This window comes from Mytilus trossulus, chromosome 4 (assembly GCF_036588685.1).
Source record: "Mytilus trossulus isolate FHL-02 chromosome 4, PNRI_Mtr1.1.1.hap1, whole genome shotgun sequence".
NCBI classification, from domain to species: Eukaryota; Metazoa; Mollusca; class Bivalvia; order Mytilida; family Mytilidae; genus Mytilus; species Mytilus trossulus.
In genome coordinates this window covers 68,734,442-68,751,822 of record NC_086376.1, presented here as the reverse complement: position 1 = coordinate 68,751,822, position 17,381 = coordinate 68,734,442, and the positions used below count along the sequence as shown (strand labels likewise).

The 17,381-nt window shown below is 32.4% G+C and overlaps 1 protein-coding gene across 1 annotated transcript; it reads left to right on the top strand.

Annotated features, from left to right (window-relative positions):
• Positions 1 to 5,717: 5,717 nt before the first annotated feature.
• Positions 5,718 to 7,754, top strand: LOC134716774 (uncharacterized). Its single transcript, XM_063579782.1, has 3 exons — positions 5,718 to 6,085; positions 6,769 to 6,837; positions 7,522 to 7,754. Exons 1-3 carry the CDS (start codon positions 5,788 to 5,790, stop codon positions 7,752 to 7,754), a joined length of 600 nt encoding a protein of 199 aa, XP_063435852.1. The 5' UTR covers positions 5,718 to 5,787.
• Positions 7,755 to 17,381: the final 9,627 nt, after the last annotated feature.

The window sequence follows — 17,381 nt, the reverse complement described above, 5'->3', positions numbered from 1 at the left end:
TAGTTTATTTTAAGGACATCCATGCGTACTGTGGTCACTGGATTTTTACGAGATGGGTCACACTGACGTTAAGCACGTTATTGCGTCAATGCCGTGAAATGCGACAGAGCAATTTGATAAATAGTCTTTCTATGAAAACTGACTAGTTCAGCTTTATGAAATTTATATCCATAGATGAGGCAGGTATTACTGTTTCCAAAAATATTAAAAATATTCTTTAACTTTTCAAAATAGTTTCAAATAATGATACAAATATTACCAAAAAAGTCAAAAATATGCGTGTCAGACGTAACAAATTATTCGCAAAATAACTTTTGCGGGATTTTTTGAGGTCTAATAAAAAGTTTAAAATCCGCGAAAATTCGCATGAATGATAAACGTCTAAAATATTTTATGACGCCATTGCGGTTTTTTGTGTTGATCGAACGGTAAAAATTTATTTTTTCAAAAATGAATAATCCTCGCCATGGTCAGGTTTCTGAAAATGCTAAGTTATCAAAATTTATCGCTTTTTAGAATATCAGATGATATAAAATTTTGTTTTTATAAATTATTCCTACAAATGTGCTTAGATAGACCATTTCAAATCCGGAATTTTACAGCACTTGCACCACAAATAAAAACGCATTGGCCTCGGGAAAATGTCTTGCAAGATTGTCCAATGTCGAATTTCGCCGCTTTTTACAAAAACACTGTCAGTTTCAACGTCATTTTATTAAATATTCAATTTGTAGCATATAAAACAGTGCTTTTTCGTAATTGTGCTCTCACCCCACAATACGATAACATACTTTTTGATGAGCTGTTAAGTCGAAATAACTTCATTTTTTAACAAATCAAATGTCTTGCAAGTTTGTCCACTGAGCAATTTTCTTACGTTTTGAACGTTTTCGATTCGGGACGCTATATATACATATATGAATTTTTTGTGTTTTCAAATTATTTCTAAAAGTTTGTTCTTTTTTTTGGTGTTAAACACCACTACATGTATAATCGACATTTGTTGTATTTTATTGACCTGTCATTAAAGGTAGGAGTAGCCGAACATCAGGCGACCTTAAGTTAAAATAGTTGCAATAACTGTCGATTAGGATCGGAGTCGAACAAATCTCGCCACGAGCGTATCTTAAAATTACCATGCTTTTTATCACTTTATATGAACTCATTAGGCCAATCATCCTCTTATGCCATCGAATTTGAAAGCAGTTCGTATTATCATATGATATATGAACGATATTTCATTGTTTTTAAATAACAAGTACGGTCCGATTTTATGTTTTAAGATCAGAGGACAAAACAAAATAACCAAATTACAAATTTCGAAAATAGATAGAATCATAGAAACCACGATAAGAACTGCAATATATAAAAGTAGTTATAATCAAATAGAAAAAATTAATAACTATCTAAAATGAAAAAAAACAAACATATGGTAATTTGTCAATAAATACTTTAAATAGGTAAAATATTAATTACAGAACAAAAGAATTTCATAAGAGAATTAAATATTGTTAAGAGATAAAGAAACTAAAAAGAAAAGAGCAAAAAAATAAAAGTTAAAATGAATATAAAGAAAAATACAACACAAGCCGAATTAGAAGTCCGAAAAGTTCATTTGCTTGCGTATCTACCAGTAGCAAATATTTCATACATATTCAAGACTTTGAAGTATCCATATCGATCAAAAATGAATACAATCAAAACGAACAAAGTATACTCGATTACCGACGTAAAACGTCAAATTTTGACGTTACCAATTGGGACGCAATATCGTGCGTAACGTCACTGAGGTCACCTTGCATACGGAAAACATGTCGGGGGAATTGCTTGCTGGAAGGAAGCTATTCAAATAAAGTAAACTTCTTCTAAATATGAATAAATTAAAGAATTTTCTTCAGAAAAAAGTATATGTACATAAGTTTTATAATGAAAACTATCCATTGAGTTATCATGAAAATCATATGCATTATTTTTTTTTATTTGAGGTTTCTTATGACTTTAACATATTTTACCGTGTACTTGGCAGCGCTATTCAATCACACCGTGGTCGCCTTTGGCCCGGTAAATACGGTATCTTTTATAATTTTTGAAGCACAATGTATTTGAATGCATTTTGGTAGTCCTATATTTACTATTCAAATTTTTCAAATGTTTTGCCGATACTTATGTATAATACAGTCCGCAAAAAGTTAAGCACCACCGATATATAACTGGCAACATTTTTTTTTAATCTATTGCGAAATAAATATTTATGTTTGGTGTTATGAATTGCCTTAAATATCCGATTAGAAAATTCATTACGACCAAAAAGATTGAACGCCGATAAAGCAGGCAAGCAACCGATTTGATTTTATTAATGGACATCTGCGCGTTTACAAATACACTGTTTCTCCAACGTACCGAAGAGCAAGTTGTACTCTCAAAAGACATGCCCTAACACACAGGCACTGTAAATGCAGGTTTTAATAGTAGAATATGACTATCTATGCTCGAACATTAGAAGCTGATAAAACACTCATTGGTCTGAAAAGAGTCGGTTTATGTTTCGATCATTTAATAGTCACCATAATACGAATTTCACGGGGAAATATTATGGTCTATGACCAAAACAACATTTCCCCAATGAATTCATTCGGTCCTGGTGGTGTTACATTCCGGTGTTGCTTCAAATATACCGTTGTAAGCCGGGTATGCATATCCTCCAGGGTCACATAAACGGACAGACATACAGATATTTAGTGCCTAAATACATTAATTGTAGTCTTTCATTTTGATAATCCCCCTGTTGTGTCAAAATGGTCACGACCCTTGTACACGGACGCCAACGCCAGTGGCGGATCTAGAAATTTTCATAAGTGGGGGCCCACTGACTGACCTAAGAGGGGGCCCGCTCCAGTCACGCTTCAGTGATTCCCTATATAAGCAACCAAATTTTTTCCCAAAAAGGGGGGCCCCCGGGCCTCCTGCCCCCCCTAAATCCGCCTCTGAACGCTAGACCACACACGACAAGGATTGTAACCGAGTCTAAAAGCCACTATCTTTTGGCCTTCCATGTTTTCATACATAAACCCTATCGAACATGTCGTGGATGCATGTTATTGGCAGAAATCTCAATCGCAGAGCCCAATCTTCACAAAATTTTCTCGATTTAAAAGTGGTAATTGTTAATGGATGGCTTAGATTTCCTCAACTTAAGTTTTGAATGCTTGTAACGAGTCTCAGACGTCGTGTTATGCAACTGTTCCGGAAGAGAGGTTGTTTCCCATGCTATTCACTCAGATGTTGGCATTAGATTTGGCGAACATACCAAAGATTATTTCTAGAAAATTTTCACAATGAAACTTAAATTCCGTTCCTGATTTGTGTAATTAACACAATTTCTATGAACATAAAATCTAAATGCATAGAACCAAATTAACCTACATAACTATAAGTGACAAAAAATTATATGTGTGGTTTGTTTATGGTATATGTTAGCAAAATTGCTACATGAACATTTTCTTTTTTTTTCTAGAAATAATTGATTTTTTAAATTGCGAGAAAAAAAATCGATGCAGTAAAAATAGGTGGTGCTTTACTTTTGGCGGACTGTATATATTGGTACTTTATTTTAACAGATTATCATTACACGTACCGGTATATGCACATGTAGGGCCTCGGCTAGCAGATTGAAATTTTGTTTATCAATGTTTAACGGTCCCTGTGCACAGGTGTTGCTAAACGGCGGAAACGGAAAACGGAACGGAAAGGGAAACAGAAAGAAAGGAGTAGGTCCAGTAAGGACCACTTTTGGCCTCAAACTTCATCTGACGAAAGATTATGACCACTTTTTAAACACTTTAATGTCTATTTTATTTGATTCAATTCGTTTATGTGAAAGATTTTTACTGATTTAGTAATTAAAAACGACCCGATTCAAGCTCAAACATGAAAAATCGACTAAATATGCCGGGAAATGTCACTTTTCAGATGTTTTTTTGTCAAAAATGAAAGTGGCCGCATCCGTGTTCATCCTCAACCTTTATATATGTTATGTATTATCATCAAATACAACTTACATTTCAATATTAAGGATGAACACGAATGCGCCACTATCGTTTTACAGGGAAACCGTCTAAAATTTAACTAAAAAGCTAGAATTGTGAGGATTTCAGTAATTTAGCACGACTAAATGGTGCTACTACCCGATATATGTGTATTGTATTGTCAAAAACAGCCCATATTTATGTAGCAGAAGCATTCTACTTTCCAATAAATAACTAAAAGATTACATTTGAACATTTTTGTAAAACTGCCATATTTTGGGGCCAAAAAGGGGTTTTACTGGACCTACTCCTTTTTATATAGACGAAATTTAAGGGGGAGGGGGGCATAATGAACTTTGAAAATCAATTGATCGTGTCTTGCTGGTAATTTTTGCTAATAAAGTTTCTATCTATTTATTATATATTTCAATATAACATGCACGTGAGAAGATTCGTCATATAAGGTCGATAACCCCTATAAGAACTCATTTGACCGTAAGTGTACATGTGCCCACCAGTCTGGCTATACCTGACGTCCACCAGTCGGTCTATATGTCTATCATATTATACTGTGTCTATGTGTCCATCCGTCTGTATACATGTTCATCAGTCCGTCTGGAATTGCATTTTGTTGTGTTATTTCATTTGATATTTATGTTAACATTTACATGCGTTCTTTTGACCTGAAAACTTTCTATAGGTGTATTCTCCGTACTAATACCCTCATTCTTTGAAATCGGCCAAAAGTTTTCGCTGGGATTCACGATAAGCCAATAAACACCTTCTTTCTGTGCCATTGCGAAGCCAGGGGCATGTAGCATAATCATGCTGTTGATTAATATTGGTTAATTATTAATTTAATACCAATAGACAATAATAAAATATAAACTTGTATAATACAATGTATAACACATGTACATTAATATTATGAAGGTTTGATACAGCTAAAATAAATAAACAATGTTGCAAATTCTCTTTTTTGTCAAAAATTTCGAACTGACTTTCGCGGCGACGTTATATTACAAGGGGGAAACATTAGCTTCTCATGCTATTAGGGGGAAAATTGAACTGATCCTGGCCCCCCATACGCTGAGGGTTAAAAGTTGCTGAACGACAATCCATACAATCAAACTGCTACGGATTTTTTATATTGGGTCGTCAAAAATAAAAAAAAACTTTATAGTTTTGCTTTAGCTTTGAATGAGAAGGTACGAGGCCTTGCCCTCTTGTTATTTGATAATTTTTGTTCTGCTTCCAACTGGCAGTCATATCGTATTCTATAATAATGAATCATTTAAAAAAGCTCTAAAACAGGAAAGCTGCAGATATTGTAACCGATTCGTGGGTAGCGAAACAAAAACAAAAATAGGAATTATATTCATAAATGATACTAAGATAAAATGTATTGCTGTATTTAGGAAACATGGCAGGCTTGAAATTTAATACGCTAGACTCGCGTTTCGTCATGGGCCATTAGACTCAACAGTGACGCTCAGATCAAATAATTATGAATCCAAACAAGTATAAAGTTGAAATGCATTGACGACCCGAATTTCCAAAAAGTTGTACCAAATACGGCTAAGGTAATCTATGTCTGGGATCAGAAAATCCTTAGTATTTCATGAAAATACCCTCATACATTGTATGCACTGTACTGCATTGCACATTACGTTTTAAAGTCACAAACAATGACATAAAACGTCACAATTGCGACTTGGAAACGTCAGTTCGAAACTCGCTTCAAACAAAACCAAAAGGAAAAATGGGAGCATCATTTGCAAAATTTAATTGTTGTACAAGAATACGCAAAAACAAGGTTGGAGTGGTTTCAAGTTCTATCGAGATAATCAATAGAATTGAAACGCGCCCATCGACAGACATATTGCAGGAGTTACAGAGCGTAGGAATCATCTCAGAACGATCCGGTGGTATGAGATTTATTGTTGAGACATTAACAGAAAGTGAGATGACAAAACCCAGGAGACTACCAGCTATCTGTATTTCCAATGACTCATCAAGCAGAAGACTAACTGATAAATCCAGGGCTAGTACGTCCAAAGGTAGACATATTTCTAAATTTAAAAAAAATGTGAATTTGGGACGGCAAGCTTATCGCAAGTGAGTGAATTTGGGAATGAACTGAAAGTTGAATTTGAGATTTAACTGCAAAAATTGAATTTTGGAATTAACTTGACAGTTGAATTTGGAATAATTGACAGTTGAATTCGGGATTTAATTAAAAGTTGAATTTGGAAATTAACTGGAAAGTTAAATTTGGGATTAAACTGGAAAGTTGAATTTGGGAAGTAACTGGAAAGTTGAATTTGGGAATTAACTGGAAATTTGAATTTGGGATTTAACTGGAAATTTGAATTTGGGATTTAACTGGAAAGTTGAATTTGAGAATTAACTGAAAAGTTCATTTTGGAATTATCTGGAATTTTGAAAGTAGGAATTAGCTGGAAAGTTGATTTTGAGAATTAATTTGAAATTTGAACTTGTGAATTATCTGGAAGCTGATATTGAAAATGACTGGAAATGTGGAATAATAATCAAACATTTCGCATTTTTTAGAATTTGTAAAAACATGGTTCCTCAATGAAATAAACGCATCGCATTTCCCAGTTTCTAACCTTCATCCTTATATTAATGACACTCACTTCAATGCACTTACATTGTCTATATATTGGGCTTATGTAGAAAACGAATTTTAAACAACATTATGTTTTTTTTTCTGTTTTAGATATATATGATAATGAAGATAAAGGACTTATGGTCGAGATTCGACGAATGGATGCCTTGGCTGATAAAGGTAATTCTAAAATATTCACATAATCAACTTTAATGTACACATCATAGTTTATACAGTGACTTGAAAGATTGATATCATGTTATAAACGTATGTTGTAATGCAGGGGAGTTATGTAAGCCAAATATATTCAAAATTAGATGGAAGCACACACACTAATTTGCTTTGCTCATTGTTGAAGGTCATGTGGTTATATATAGTTGTTAATTTCTGTGTCATTTGGTTTTTTTGTGAAATTTTATCTTATTGGAAATCTTACCATGCATCTTTTATTTAAATCATTAGATGAAAACATACAACAAAACCACAAACAAACAATCACAAAGTCGAACAACAACAACCCGCACAATCAAGCGACTATAGGGATCAAGCTGAGTATACGGATTTGATATTTAACTGTTGTTTTGTTCGAAATGGTATATGGAAAACATTGTCCTCACTTTCCAAATCAATTTAAGTTCTGCTCCGAACTGGAAGCCATGTTACATTTTGGCGGGATATAATTTATGATCATCAATGTCATACGATTCACGAGTATGATGCATATTATTGCACTGCACGTACCGAATACTTACACGGATTATGTTAATTATGTATTTTCCTGGCTATTCTATAAAAACAGAAACATAGTAAATATAAGCATTCATAGGAAGTTAAATGTGTATTTTTTTCTTTTGTCGTATTTAGGGGAAATGGCGAAAAAATCTGAAAGAAGAAGGCAGGCTGCAAAAGAAAGAAGGGATAATAGACTTAAACAAAAAATAAGAAAAACTGAAAACAAATTAAGGAGAGGAAATAGAGGAAAGGAAGATAACCAAGGAGCTTTACATCAGCCTAAAAAAGAAAGAGGAACTGCCAGAGAATCGGCAAGACCAATCAAACCTGCCGTTTCCCGCGGTTTACCCGATGTATCTGTATAAACTTTACTATATGAATAATTTAAAGTTTAATGAATAAATATTTTTTTAATTTAATATTGTATTTCTTTAATTTCAACGAATAAACTTTTTTTTACTTGCACACTTTAACGTTTTATTTTATTCAGTTTGGAAATGGCTTCCACGGTTTGTTTAATGGTTCATGTGTGTAGCGAATTTAGTTCTCGGTGTTTATTGATTTAAAGCACCTAATAAGTAATACTTATTATTATAAATAAAAGTCTATAGATTTCCACATGTACAGTATACACTGATCAAATCGAAATTGTATCCCACAACACTGGATACATCTTCCTAAAAACTCGTTTGGATCGCAACAAATTAACATAACAACGATAGTCAGGATACATACAAAAATTTGATATTCTTTGTGAATGAACATAGTATTAAAACGGTACATGCCATCAGGTTTTATTATGCGGCATGAAGGAGGGGGTACAGAAAGGCCATCTGAACATCTTAAGGTGGAACTTACATTAAAGGGAGCTAACTCAATGTTAAGTTTTTGTAAAAGAGTCAAAGTTAATACTTTGTCAAAATTTTATGAAAATTAAACAAGCCAAATTAATTTTAGACAAGGTGTTGTGTACCACCTTAACACTACCGTACATTACGGTTAATACCCCTTCGGTCGCATGGTCACTAAAAGCACCAAATGTATTTTAATACTTAGCATGTTTTAATAACACTTTATTAAGTGTTTCTGGAAAAGAATTATACCCTTTCATTATCATGGTCGGCAACAATACCATCTTATTATTCATTGTTATTATCGTTCATAATGGTTAATAACCCTTTCTCGTTTAAATTGGTTTAAATTTGTCATATCGGGGCCTTTTATAGGTGAATGTATGGGCTTTGTAAATTGTTGAAGCCCGTACGGTTACCTATAGTTGTTAATTTGTGTGTCATTTGGTCTCTTGTGGAGAGGTGTCTCATTGGCAATCATACCACATCTCAACAGCCTAATTTACGTACAAAAAAAATGAACGAAAAACAAATATGTAACACATATACAAACGACAACCACTGAATTACACGCTTCTGACTTGGGACAGGCACATACATGCATAATGTGGCGGGATGTCAGCAAGATCCCAACCCTCCCCTTACCTATGACATAGGTATAACAGTACAATATAAAAACTCATCAGAAGCATGTCCAGTACGATCATGCCATTTTTTCCGGAAAAATTGGCATGGGGGAAGAATTGCTATAGGACACCGGCACACCTTATCTAAAAGTCTGGTTTTTAACACGGTATTCAATATATATCAGGTGCTTTTTTTTTTTAAATGTAACAAAAATCTAAGAAGTGGTGGATTATAGGGATGTTCATTGCATGCAGGTAAATTATCATTTTCTGCATAACATGGATCCAAAATTGTTTGGCATCGCTCCCGGGCAGGCAAATTACGGCCCTATAAATTAATGGTGTGGCAACTGCATATAATGCTGGGACCACTGCATATAATTCTGACTATCAACATGCCTTCTATAATAACTATCAAAAAACTATCTACTTTCATTTAGTTAGATGCATTTACACTTTTGATATTAGTTACCTGTTTATTCTGTCATATATATGTTACAGTAAATAGGTGAAATTAGGAATTACATGTATTTACTAAAATTTAGGAATTACAGGTAATCCCCGATGCACTTAGTAAATACAAGTAATTCCTGAAACAGTCCAGTTATTACCAGTAATTACTTATTTTAAAATGAATTTTTACACCTATTTACTGACTGCTAAAACAATGTTGTACTATGTTCAGATCATCAAAAGTTATGGTAATACTAACTAGAAGATCAGTTAGTACTCTTAAACTTTGTATTGAATGGTTGATTTGTATTAAAAATATCTTGAATAAATAATTATGGACTTTAAAATATTTGGTTAAATCAGAGTAACTTTAGCATGTTTAGTTTAAATCCAAAATGGTTCAAGTTGAGCATTAACAATTTTTGACCAATTTCAGCAGACATGGAAATCAGAAATGAAAAATTCTCCCAAAGCAGTATGTTTTAAATTTCTAAAAAGAAAACTTTGAATTTGAAGAATATTTAGACTTACTACATTTTTGTACCTTATAAAGAAAATATAACGTTACGTAGGTTAAGAACTAGAATGAACTGTTATGTGCATTAGCTTCGAGATATAAAAAAAGATTTATTTTTGTTGTTGTTAAATCATTAATAAAAATGATATAGTGAAATCATAATTCACTGTTAGCAGCCAATTTGATTCTACTTTGCTAAATTAGCTGAGAAACAAGGCTAACGAGTTGTGCACTTGCAAGTGAATATTTGGACCTCATTGAATATGTATTCATGTGACCTTCAATTCAACCTCTAGCTGGAGATGGGTTGTCGATGTATTAAGCTATTCAAGTTGTAAGGGTTTTGCAGAACAAATAGGCTACTTTTGCTATTAATCTTAAAATTGTCCATGAGATACTATCTTTTGACTAGTACTGTAAGAAGTTTCTGTCAAAATTGGGTAAAAATTCAGGATGGTTTATAAAACCTAATGTTTTAAAAACTTTAACTGTAGAGTGTATGTAATCTGGGGAAAAAACTAGTCCATTTATAAGTTATTTACAAAAAAAATCAATTTTGGATAGATATCATTGTCTTGCATGCATATATTAACAGAGTTTTAAAACCTATAAAACACCCGTTTTCCAGTTTCAATTCACAAACATTAAAGAGTATGCACTTTTGATGTGCCTTATATTCCTACATCCTTACGTAAGCTCCCTTAAAATCACTATCCCTTTACTTTCTTATTTGGTATCTTGGTATATTTGGACATGTATGATAGCTTTGTAACAGTGATGAAGTCTGAGATGTCACAGAAATTACCATGTAAAACTGTTTTATATAATAGTAATAACAATAAGCCGAGGCGATGTCAGAAGCCATGGTGGACTGACAACTTAGGCACTTTATGGAACGATGTTTGTAAAGCAGAAAAAGTCTGGACTAAATGTAAAGGAAATACCAGTAAAAATTTACGCCATTTATATGTAGAAAAAAGAAAACTGTTTGACAAAAGTGTCCAGAAAGCCAAACGTCAATATTGGTTTTCGTCGCAGGAAGAATTGATGAACACTGCCAGCAACCCAAAAGAATTCTGGCGAAAGATCGGCAAAATTGGTGTGGGAAATGAACGTCAAAACAATATACCAATGGAAGTAAAATTAAGTGATGGTTCCTTATGTAGCAATCAAAATGTAGTAATAGATACATGGAAGAATAGTTTTTGTGATATGTTAAACCAAAATCATAGTTGTATTAGCTTAAATTCAAACCAGGTTATTTTTGATGAATTTTTGGATAATGTAATTTCAATAGATGAAGTTTATAAAGTTTTGAATTTGTCTAAAAATGGCAAATCACCTGGGATAGATGATATTCAAGTTGAATTGTTTAAAAATAATACTGCTTTGAATGCATTGACACGTATTTTTAATATTTGTTATGATTCTGGTAAAATTCCATCTTTGTGGAGTAAGGGTATGATAACGCCAATTCCAAAGTCGTCCACTTCTGACCCACATGATCCTATGTCATATAGGGGAATAACTTTAGCCCCGTCATCATATAAACTTTATTGTGGAGTACTTAATGCTAGACTTACAAGTAAGCTTGATGATTTAGATTGTTTAAATGATGAACAGAATGGTTTTAGAAAAGACCGTAGCACTATTGACCATTTGTATACATTAACAACTATCATTGAAAGCAGAAAATTAAAAAAGCTTTCAACTTTTTGTGCATTTATAGACTTTAAAAAAGCCTATGACTGGGTTAATAGAGGCTTATTGTTCACCAAACTTGAGTCATTAGGTATAAGTTCGAAAATGTTAAAAGCATTACATGCTATTTATAATAATGTACAGTCATGTGTTAAAATAAATGGCCATATGACAGAATGGTTCAATGTAAAGTCAGGATTAAAGCAAGGGTGCATTTTATCACCTCTTTTGTTCAATATTTTTATTAATGATCTTATTGATGAGGTCAAGAGGTTAAATGTTGGCATAAAACTTGATGATGATATTGTTTCTGTACTTGTATATGCAGATGACATTGTATTTATGTGTGATAATGAAAAAGATTTACAAAAAATATTAGACATTTTAAGTCAATGGTGTAACACTAATGATCTTGTTGTAAATTTAAGCAAGTCAAAAATTGTTCATTTTAGACCCCAGTCAGTACAAAGAACAAAGTTTCAATTTATGTTTAATGATAATAGCATAGATATTGTAGAAAAATATACATATCTGGGACTAGTGTTAAATGAATATTTGAATTATATAGATATGGCAAAAGCTGTTGCTAAGTCTGCCAGTAGGGCATTAGGTTTGTTAATTGCCAAAAGTAAAGCTAATGGTGGTTTTGAGTTTTCAATTTTTACAAAACTTTTTGATACACTGGTTATGTCAGTTATTGAATATGGTGCCTCAATATGGGGAGCTAGGGAGTTTACATGTATTAATGCAATTAAAAATAGAGCCATGAGATTTTTTATGGGTGTTGGTAAATATACCCCAAATTTATCATTATATGGAGATACGGGCTGGATGCCATGTATTATTAAACAATGGTCATGTATTTTTAGAAATTGGTCAAGATTTTTGAAAATGAATGATACCAGACTTAATAAAAAAGTGTTTTTATGGGCAAATAGAATATGTAACAGTAAAATTAAAAACTGGAATTTTAGAGTTCATAGTAAATTTAGAGAACTTAATATTGAAAATTTTTGTAATATAAACTGTACTTTTAGTAAAAATGATATTAAGAATATTGAAAGTAATGTTTTTGATATGTACAAGAGAAAATGGTGTAATGATTTAAACACAAATGATCGCAGTAAACTGCGTACATATAGATTATTTAAACAAGAATATTATAAAGAACATTATTTAAGTGTTCATATGCCAGGAAAATATAAAAGCGCCTTTGCTAAATTTCGATGTGGTGTGGCGCCGATTAGAATAGAAACAGGCAGATATGAAGGGGTTTTAAATGAAAATAGATTTTGTTTTAATGATTCATGTATACAACAGAAACTCATTGAAGATGAGAAACATGTTTTACTTAAATGCCCTTTATATTCACAGGCAAGACAAGAGGTTTTTACTAGAGCAGTTTCTTTTAATATCGATTTTTTAGACTTAAATGATGATGAAAAATTTATATTTTTATTTACAAATAAAAATTTATGCTTTTATTCGGCCAAAATCTGCCATGATATTTTAATTCAAAGGAAGAATGTTTTATATAGATAAAAAATGTTTTATATTTTTATCGAGCTGTCCTTTTTTATGTAAAAGTCTCTCATAACTCTTTTGAGAGTGGCTCTCGAATGTTTTTAAGACTGTTTTGTACTTTTAATTAAAACATGTTGTATATATATTGTGTTCATGTTTGTATTGTACATGTAGAGAGGTGAGACTATAATAAAATATTTGATTTGATTTGATTTGTATTATGTTTTTAATTTTAAAACGAAAACATCAAGTTAGTAAATAGCTGTAAAAATGACAAAAAAAATCAGTGATTACCAGTAATTACTGAAACAACTAGTAAATACATGTAATTACTAAATTGGCTAGTAATTACAGGTATTTACTGAAATGTTTAGTTATTACGTGTAATTCCTAATTTCACCTATTTACTGTAACATATATATTGTATTTGATTTGTAATTTGTCCTCATGTAACACATATTTGGTGTCTTATTGAAAATAAGGAATTGAATTGAATCAATAGACGTATACGTAAAACACTCCAGACAATAGGTCCGTGAGACCACAATTATGTCCTAGTGCATTTCTTTTAGAACATAAATGAAAATAAAAAAAATCCCAACAACGCTTTCTCCAAGAAACTTTTACAGTGTGTTGTACTACTTTTGGGTCAAATTATATAAAAATTATAGAAAACTTCATCGGATCTAACTCAAAATATGGACAAATTTATGTGTATTGCGTCTTGAAATCTTTTGACAGCTTCCGAAGTGCTAATTTTAAACCTTTTTCAGCTGGACCAAATCACAACTTTCCTTTAAAATTTTGGATCCACATTTTTTACAGTGTAATTTCACCCCCCCCCTTTTCCCTACTTGCGATTTGAGGCATTAAACATGGAGAAATACATTTGGAAGGGGTATAAAAATTAATGGCAAGTAACACACTGTCAACACTATAGGGACTATATTTGTCGACACTTGTGTTCTCGGACCAATAACTTTAGTTTACATGAGTGGATCTCTTTGAAATTTAATCAGAAGGTTCAATACCACAAAAGAAGGTTGGGATTAATTTTTGGGATAATGGTCCCAACCGCATAAGGATAAGGGGCCGAAAGCAAACATTTTTCTACTTTCAGAATAGTAACTTGTCTATAAGAATTTTCAATTGCCCTAAAATTGTTCCACAATGTTTAATACCACAAGTAGAAGGTTTGTATTCATTTTGGGAATTATGATGCCAACAGTTTAGAAATTAAGGACGACGTCAAGTTGGTTACTTATTCCTTATTCGTTACTTATTCCCTATTCCCTATTCGTTACTTATTACCTATTCCCTATTCGTTACCTATTCGTTACCTATTCGTTACTTATTCCCTATTCGTTACCTATTCGTTACTTATTCCCTATTCGTTCCCTATTCGTTACTTATTCCCTATTCGTTACCTATTCGTTACTTATTCCCTATTCCCTATTCGTTACTTATTCCCTATTCCCTATTCGTTACTTATTCCCTATTCCCTATTCGTTACTTATTCTCTATTCCCTATTCGTTACTTATTCGATTTTTGATATCCTACCCCCTTTTTTAATTGTTTATATTCTTATCTCTGGTTATAGTTCTAAATTTGTTTTGGTAAAATGACCTATTGCGAAGAAACAAGTGTTTGAGTTACCAGATATATAGCTTTTTACATGTTTGATGATGACGCAGATTTCATGTATTCGTCCACCTTATATTAGGGGCTACCATTTGATTTTTAGGGGGGGGGGGCTAGGATACAAATATTTGTCCTGCCTTTTTATTTATCACTCTGTTCGGTCCTGCCTTTTTTTTTTTAATTTATGCTGACTTTTTTTTACCTAAATTGTTGTCCTGACTTTTTTTTGCAAGTGTCTCATCCTGCCTTTTTTTTTACTCAAAACTCCTGTCCTGCCTATTTTTTTAAAATTTCATCCTAGCCCCCCCCCTAAAAATCAAATGGTAGCTCCCTTAATAAGTGCAGCAACTTTCGTAAAAATAGTAAAAGAGAAAGTATATGATGGGGTCACTAAACTTTCTATGTTTTCACATTTTTTTTTATATTGTACCTACTTTTATGTTTAAAAAGTAATTGAAATCGAAGAAAAATGTGTTTATATGTCTGTGTATAAGAAACAACAGCGTATAATCATCAATCGGGGCCAATAATAGCCGACTATACGGTATGGGTTTTTCTCATTGTTGAAGGCATTACAGTTGCCTATCATTACTTACATTTACTTCATTTGTGCTTAAGTTGATAGTTGACCCATTTGGCAATCATAACCCATCTCCTTATTTTTGTATATAAACATCCCTCAGAAGTTCTGGTTATCATAATGAAATATTTACATACATGACAGTGTTTACAAAATCTATAAGTATTGCTTTTTCACGGCCGACACTCGGCTAACCGAGAGATAGGTCGGTTAATCTATATTGAGTATGCGGCTATATCGGTGGTGGGTCTGTTAATCGGGTTGGTTATACGTCTGTTAAAAGAGTAAAACTCACAATTAAATGTTAAACTCTGTTAAATATACAGATTTTTTGGCATATTATGAGAATCACATAAAAAAAAAGAAAAGTGTCTGACAAAATGATATCTATAATAGAACATTTTCCACCATTTTAAAAAAAACATAGCCTGCGCAATTTTAAGTAAAACGAAAAGGCGTCGCGCAAGTATGTGGTTTTTGTGCTTGTATGCAAAGCAATATTTTACATAAAAGGCCAAAAAACATTTTTAGATATGATTTAAAGGACACAAAGTAGTACTTTGGTTCTAAAAAATCAATTGTCGTTGATAAATATTTCATAATTGTTATATAAGTTGAGTTATACGACATTAAAATGATTATTAGGGGAATACAATCTGTTAATGGGTTGGACAATTTAAATCGTGTCAGTTAAGAGTTATTTCAATCTAATTAAAATGTTGATCTCTGATTACGTTATACTACTCATATGTAGTATAACGTAATCAGAAATCAACATTTTAATTAGATTGGTACAGTGATAATGGACGTCATACTAAACTCTAAATTATACACAAGAAACTAAAATTAAAAATCATACAAGACTAACAAAGGCCAGACTCCTGACTATTATACCTTTTTTCCTTGTAACTAAGGCATCTGGTAATCTTAAGAAGTGGTATGTGTGCCAATGAGATAACTCACTATTCAAGTCACAATTTGTAAATTTAAACCAATATAGGTCAAGTACGGCCTTCAACAGGTAGCCTTGGCTCACACCAAACCGGCAGCAAGCTATAAAGGGTCCCAATTATGACTAGCGTAATCTCATTCAAACAGGAAAACCAACAGTCTAATCCATATAAAAAAGAAACTAGAAACACGTATGAACCTCATCAACAAGCGACAACCACTGAGTGAACATTAGGTTCCTGCATGACTATGCCATTATTTTGGGTGTAATTCAAACAATGGTTGGTTACAATATTGGCATCTTAAAAAATCTTTAAATAAAAATCCAGACAATATAAGAAAGTTGTAAGTTGTAAGCATTTTGAAACTTATAGCGATTATGACCATTTTGATTCATGATGAAAGTGTGTACACTATTCTCAACGATATGCCAAAACACTTAGAAGCAACTATTTCTTCTCAGGCAAAAAAGGAACCAACATGTTAAAAAGATATACAAATATATATAGAAACACTTGGCCAGATACCCAAGGAAGTACCGCCGGACCTTATTCGTCTGGCGTCATGAGGAAACTGCAACATTTAAAAAAAAATGTCTATAATTATATTTATCAAAGGGTCTAAGATACCTTATTGAACATTATTATATACTATGCTGTATACATCATCATACTCCGTGACAGTATCTATATACTTCACTCACGTTTTTTCTTCTATTTTTGCAGCTTTTTCTCCTGTGTGCTTCTTTTACTAGTTGTGCTTTAAATCTATCCCCTCGAAATTATCTTTTGTACAAAATTAGTGCATATATATTTTACATGTAAATATAACTGTTGTATATATTCAAAGAGAAGACTTCTTAAGTTCGAAAAACGTGCGTCGTAACCGTTCTGACTCTTTGAGCATATACAATAATTATAAACTATAAATTCCAAAAATATTGTACTTGGAAGATACTTGATTTTTTATTGACTGCATATAATTGATTTTGGGGCCTGTGTTTGAACAAACATTAGTACATTTGTACACCGCTTTCAGTCGATTTGCTCTTCTATTCGTATGAAGCACACTTGAGCCAAACCCGGAAGGGTTTGGTTATTCCAATAGTGAAATATGTCGGAGACTATTACAGAAAATGATAAGAAAT

What these genes read in the sequence shown, in the direction of transcription:
- LOC134716774 (XM_063579782.1), top strand. Translation starts at nt 5,788, where the DNA reads ATGGGAGCATCATTTGCAAAATTTAATTGTTGTACAAGAATACGCAAA. An exon ending in CAGGGCTAGTACGTCCAAAG is followed by an intron (nt 6,086 to 6,768) that starts GTAGACATATTT and finishes TTTCTGTTTTAG; the next exon opens with ATATATATGATAATGAAGAT. An exon ending in GGATGCCTTGGCTGATAAAG is followed by an intron (nt 6,838 to 7,521) that starts GTAATTCTAAAA and finishes TGTCGTATTTAG; the next exon opens with GGGAAATGGCGAAAAAATCT.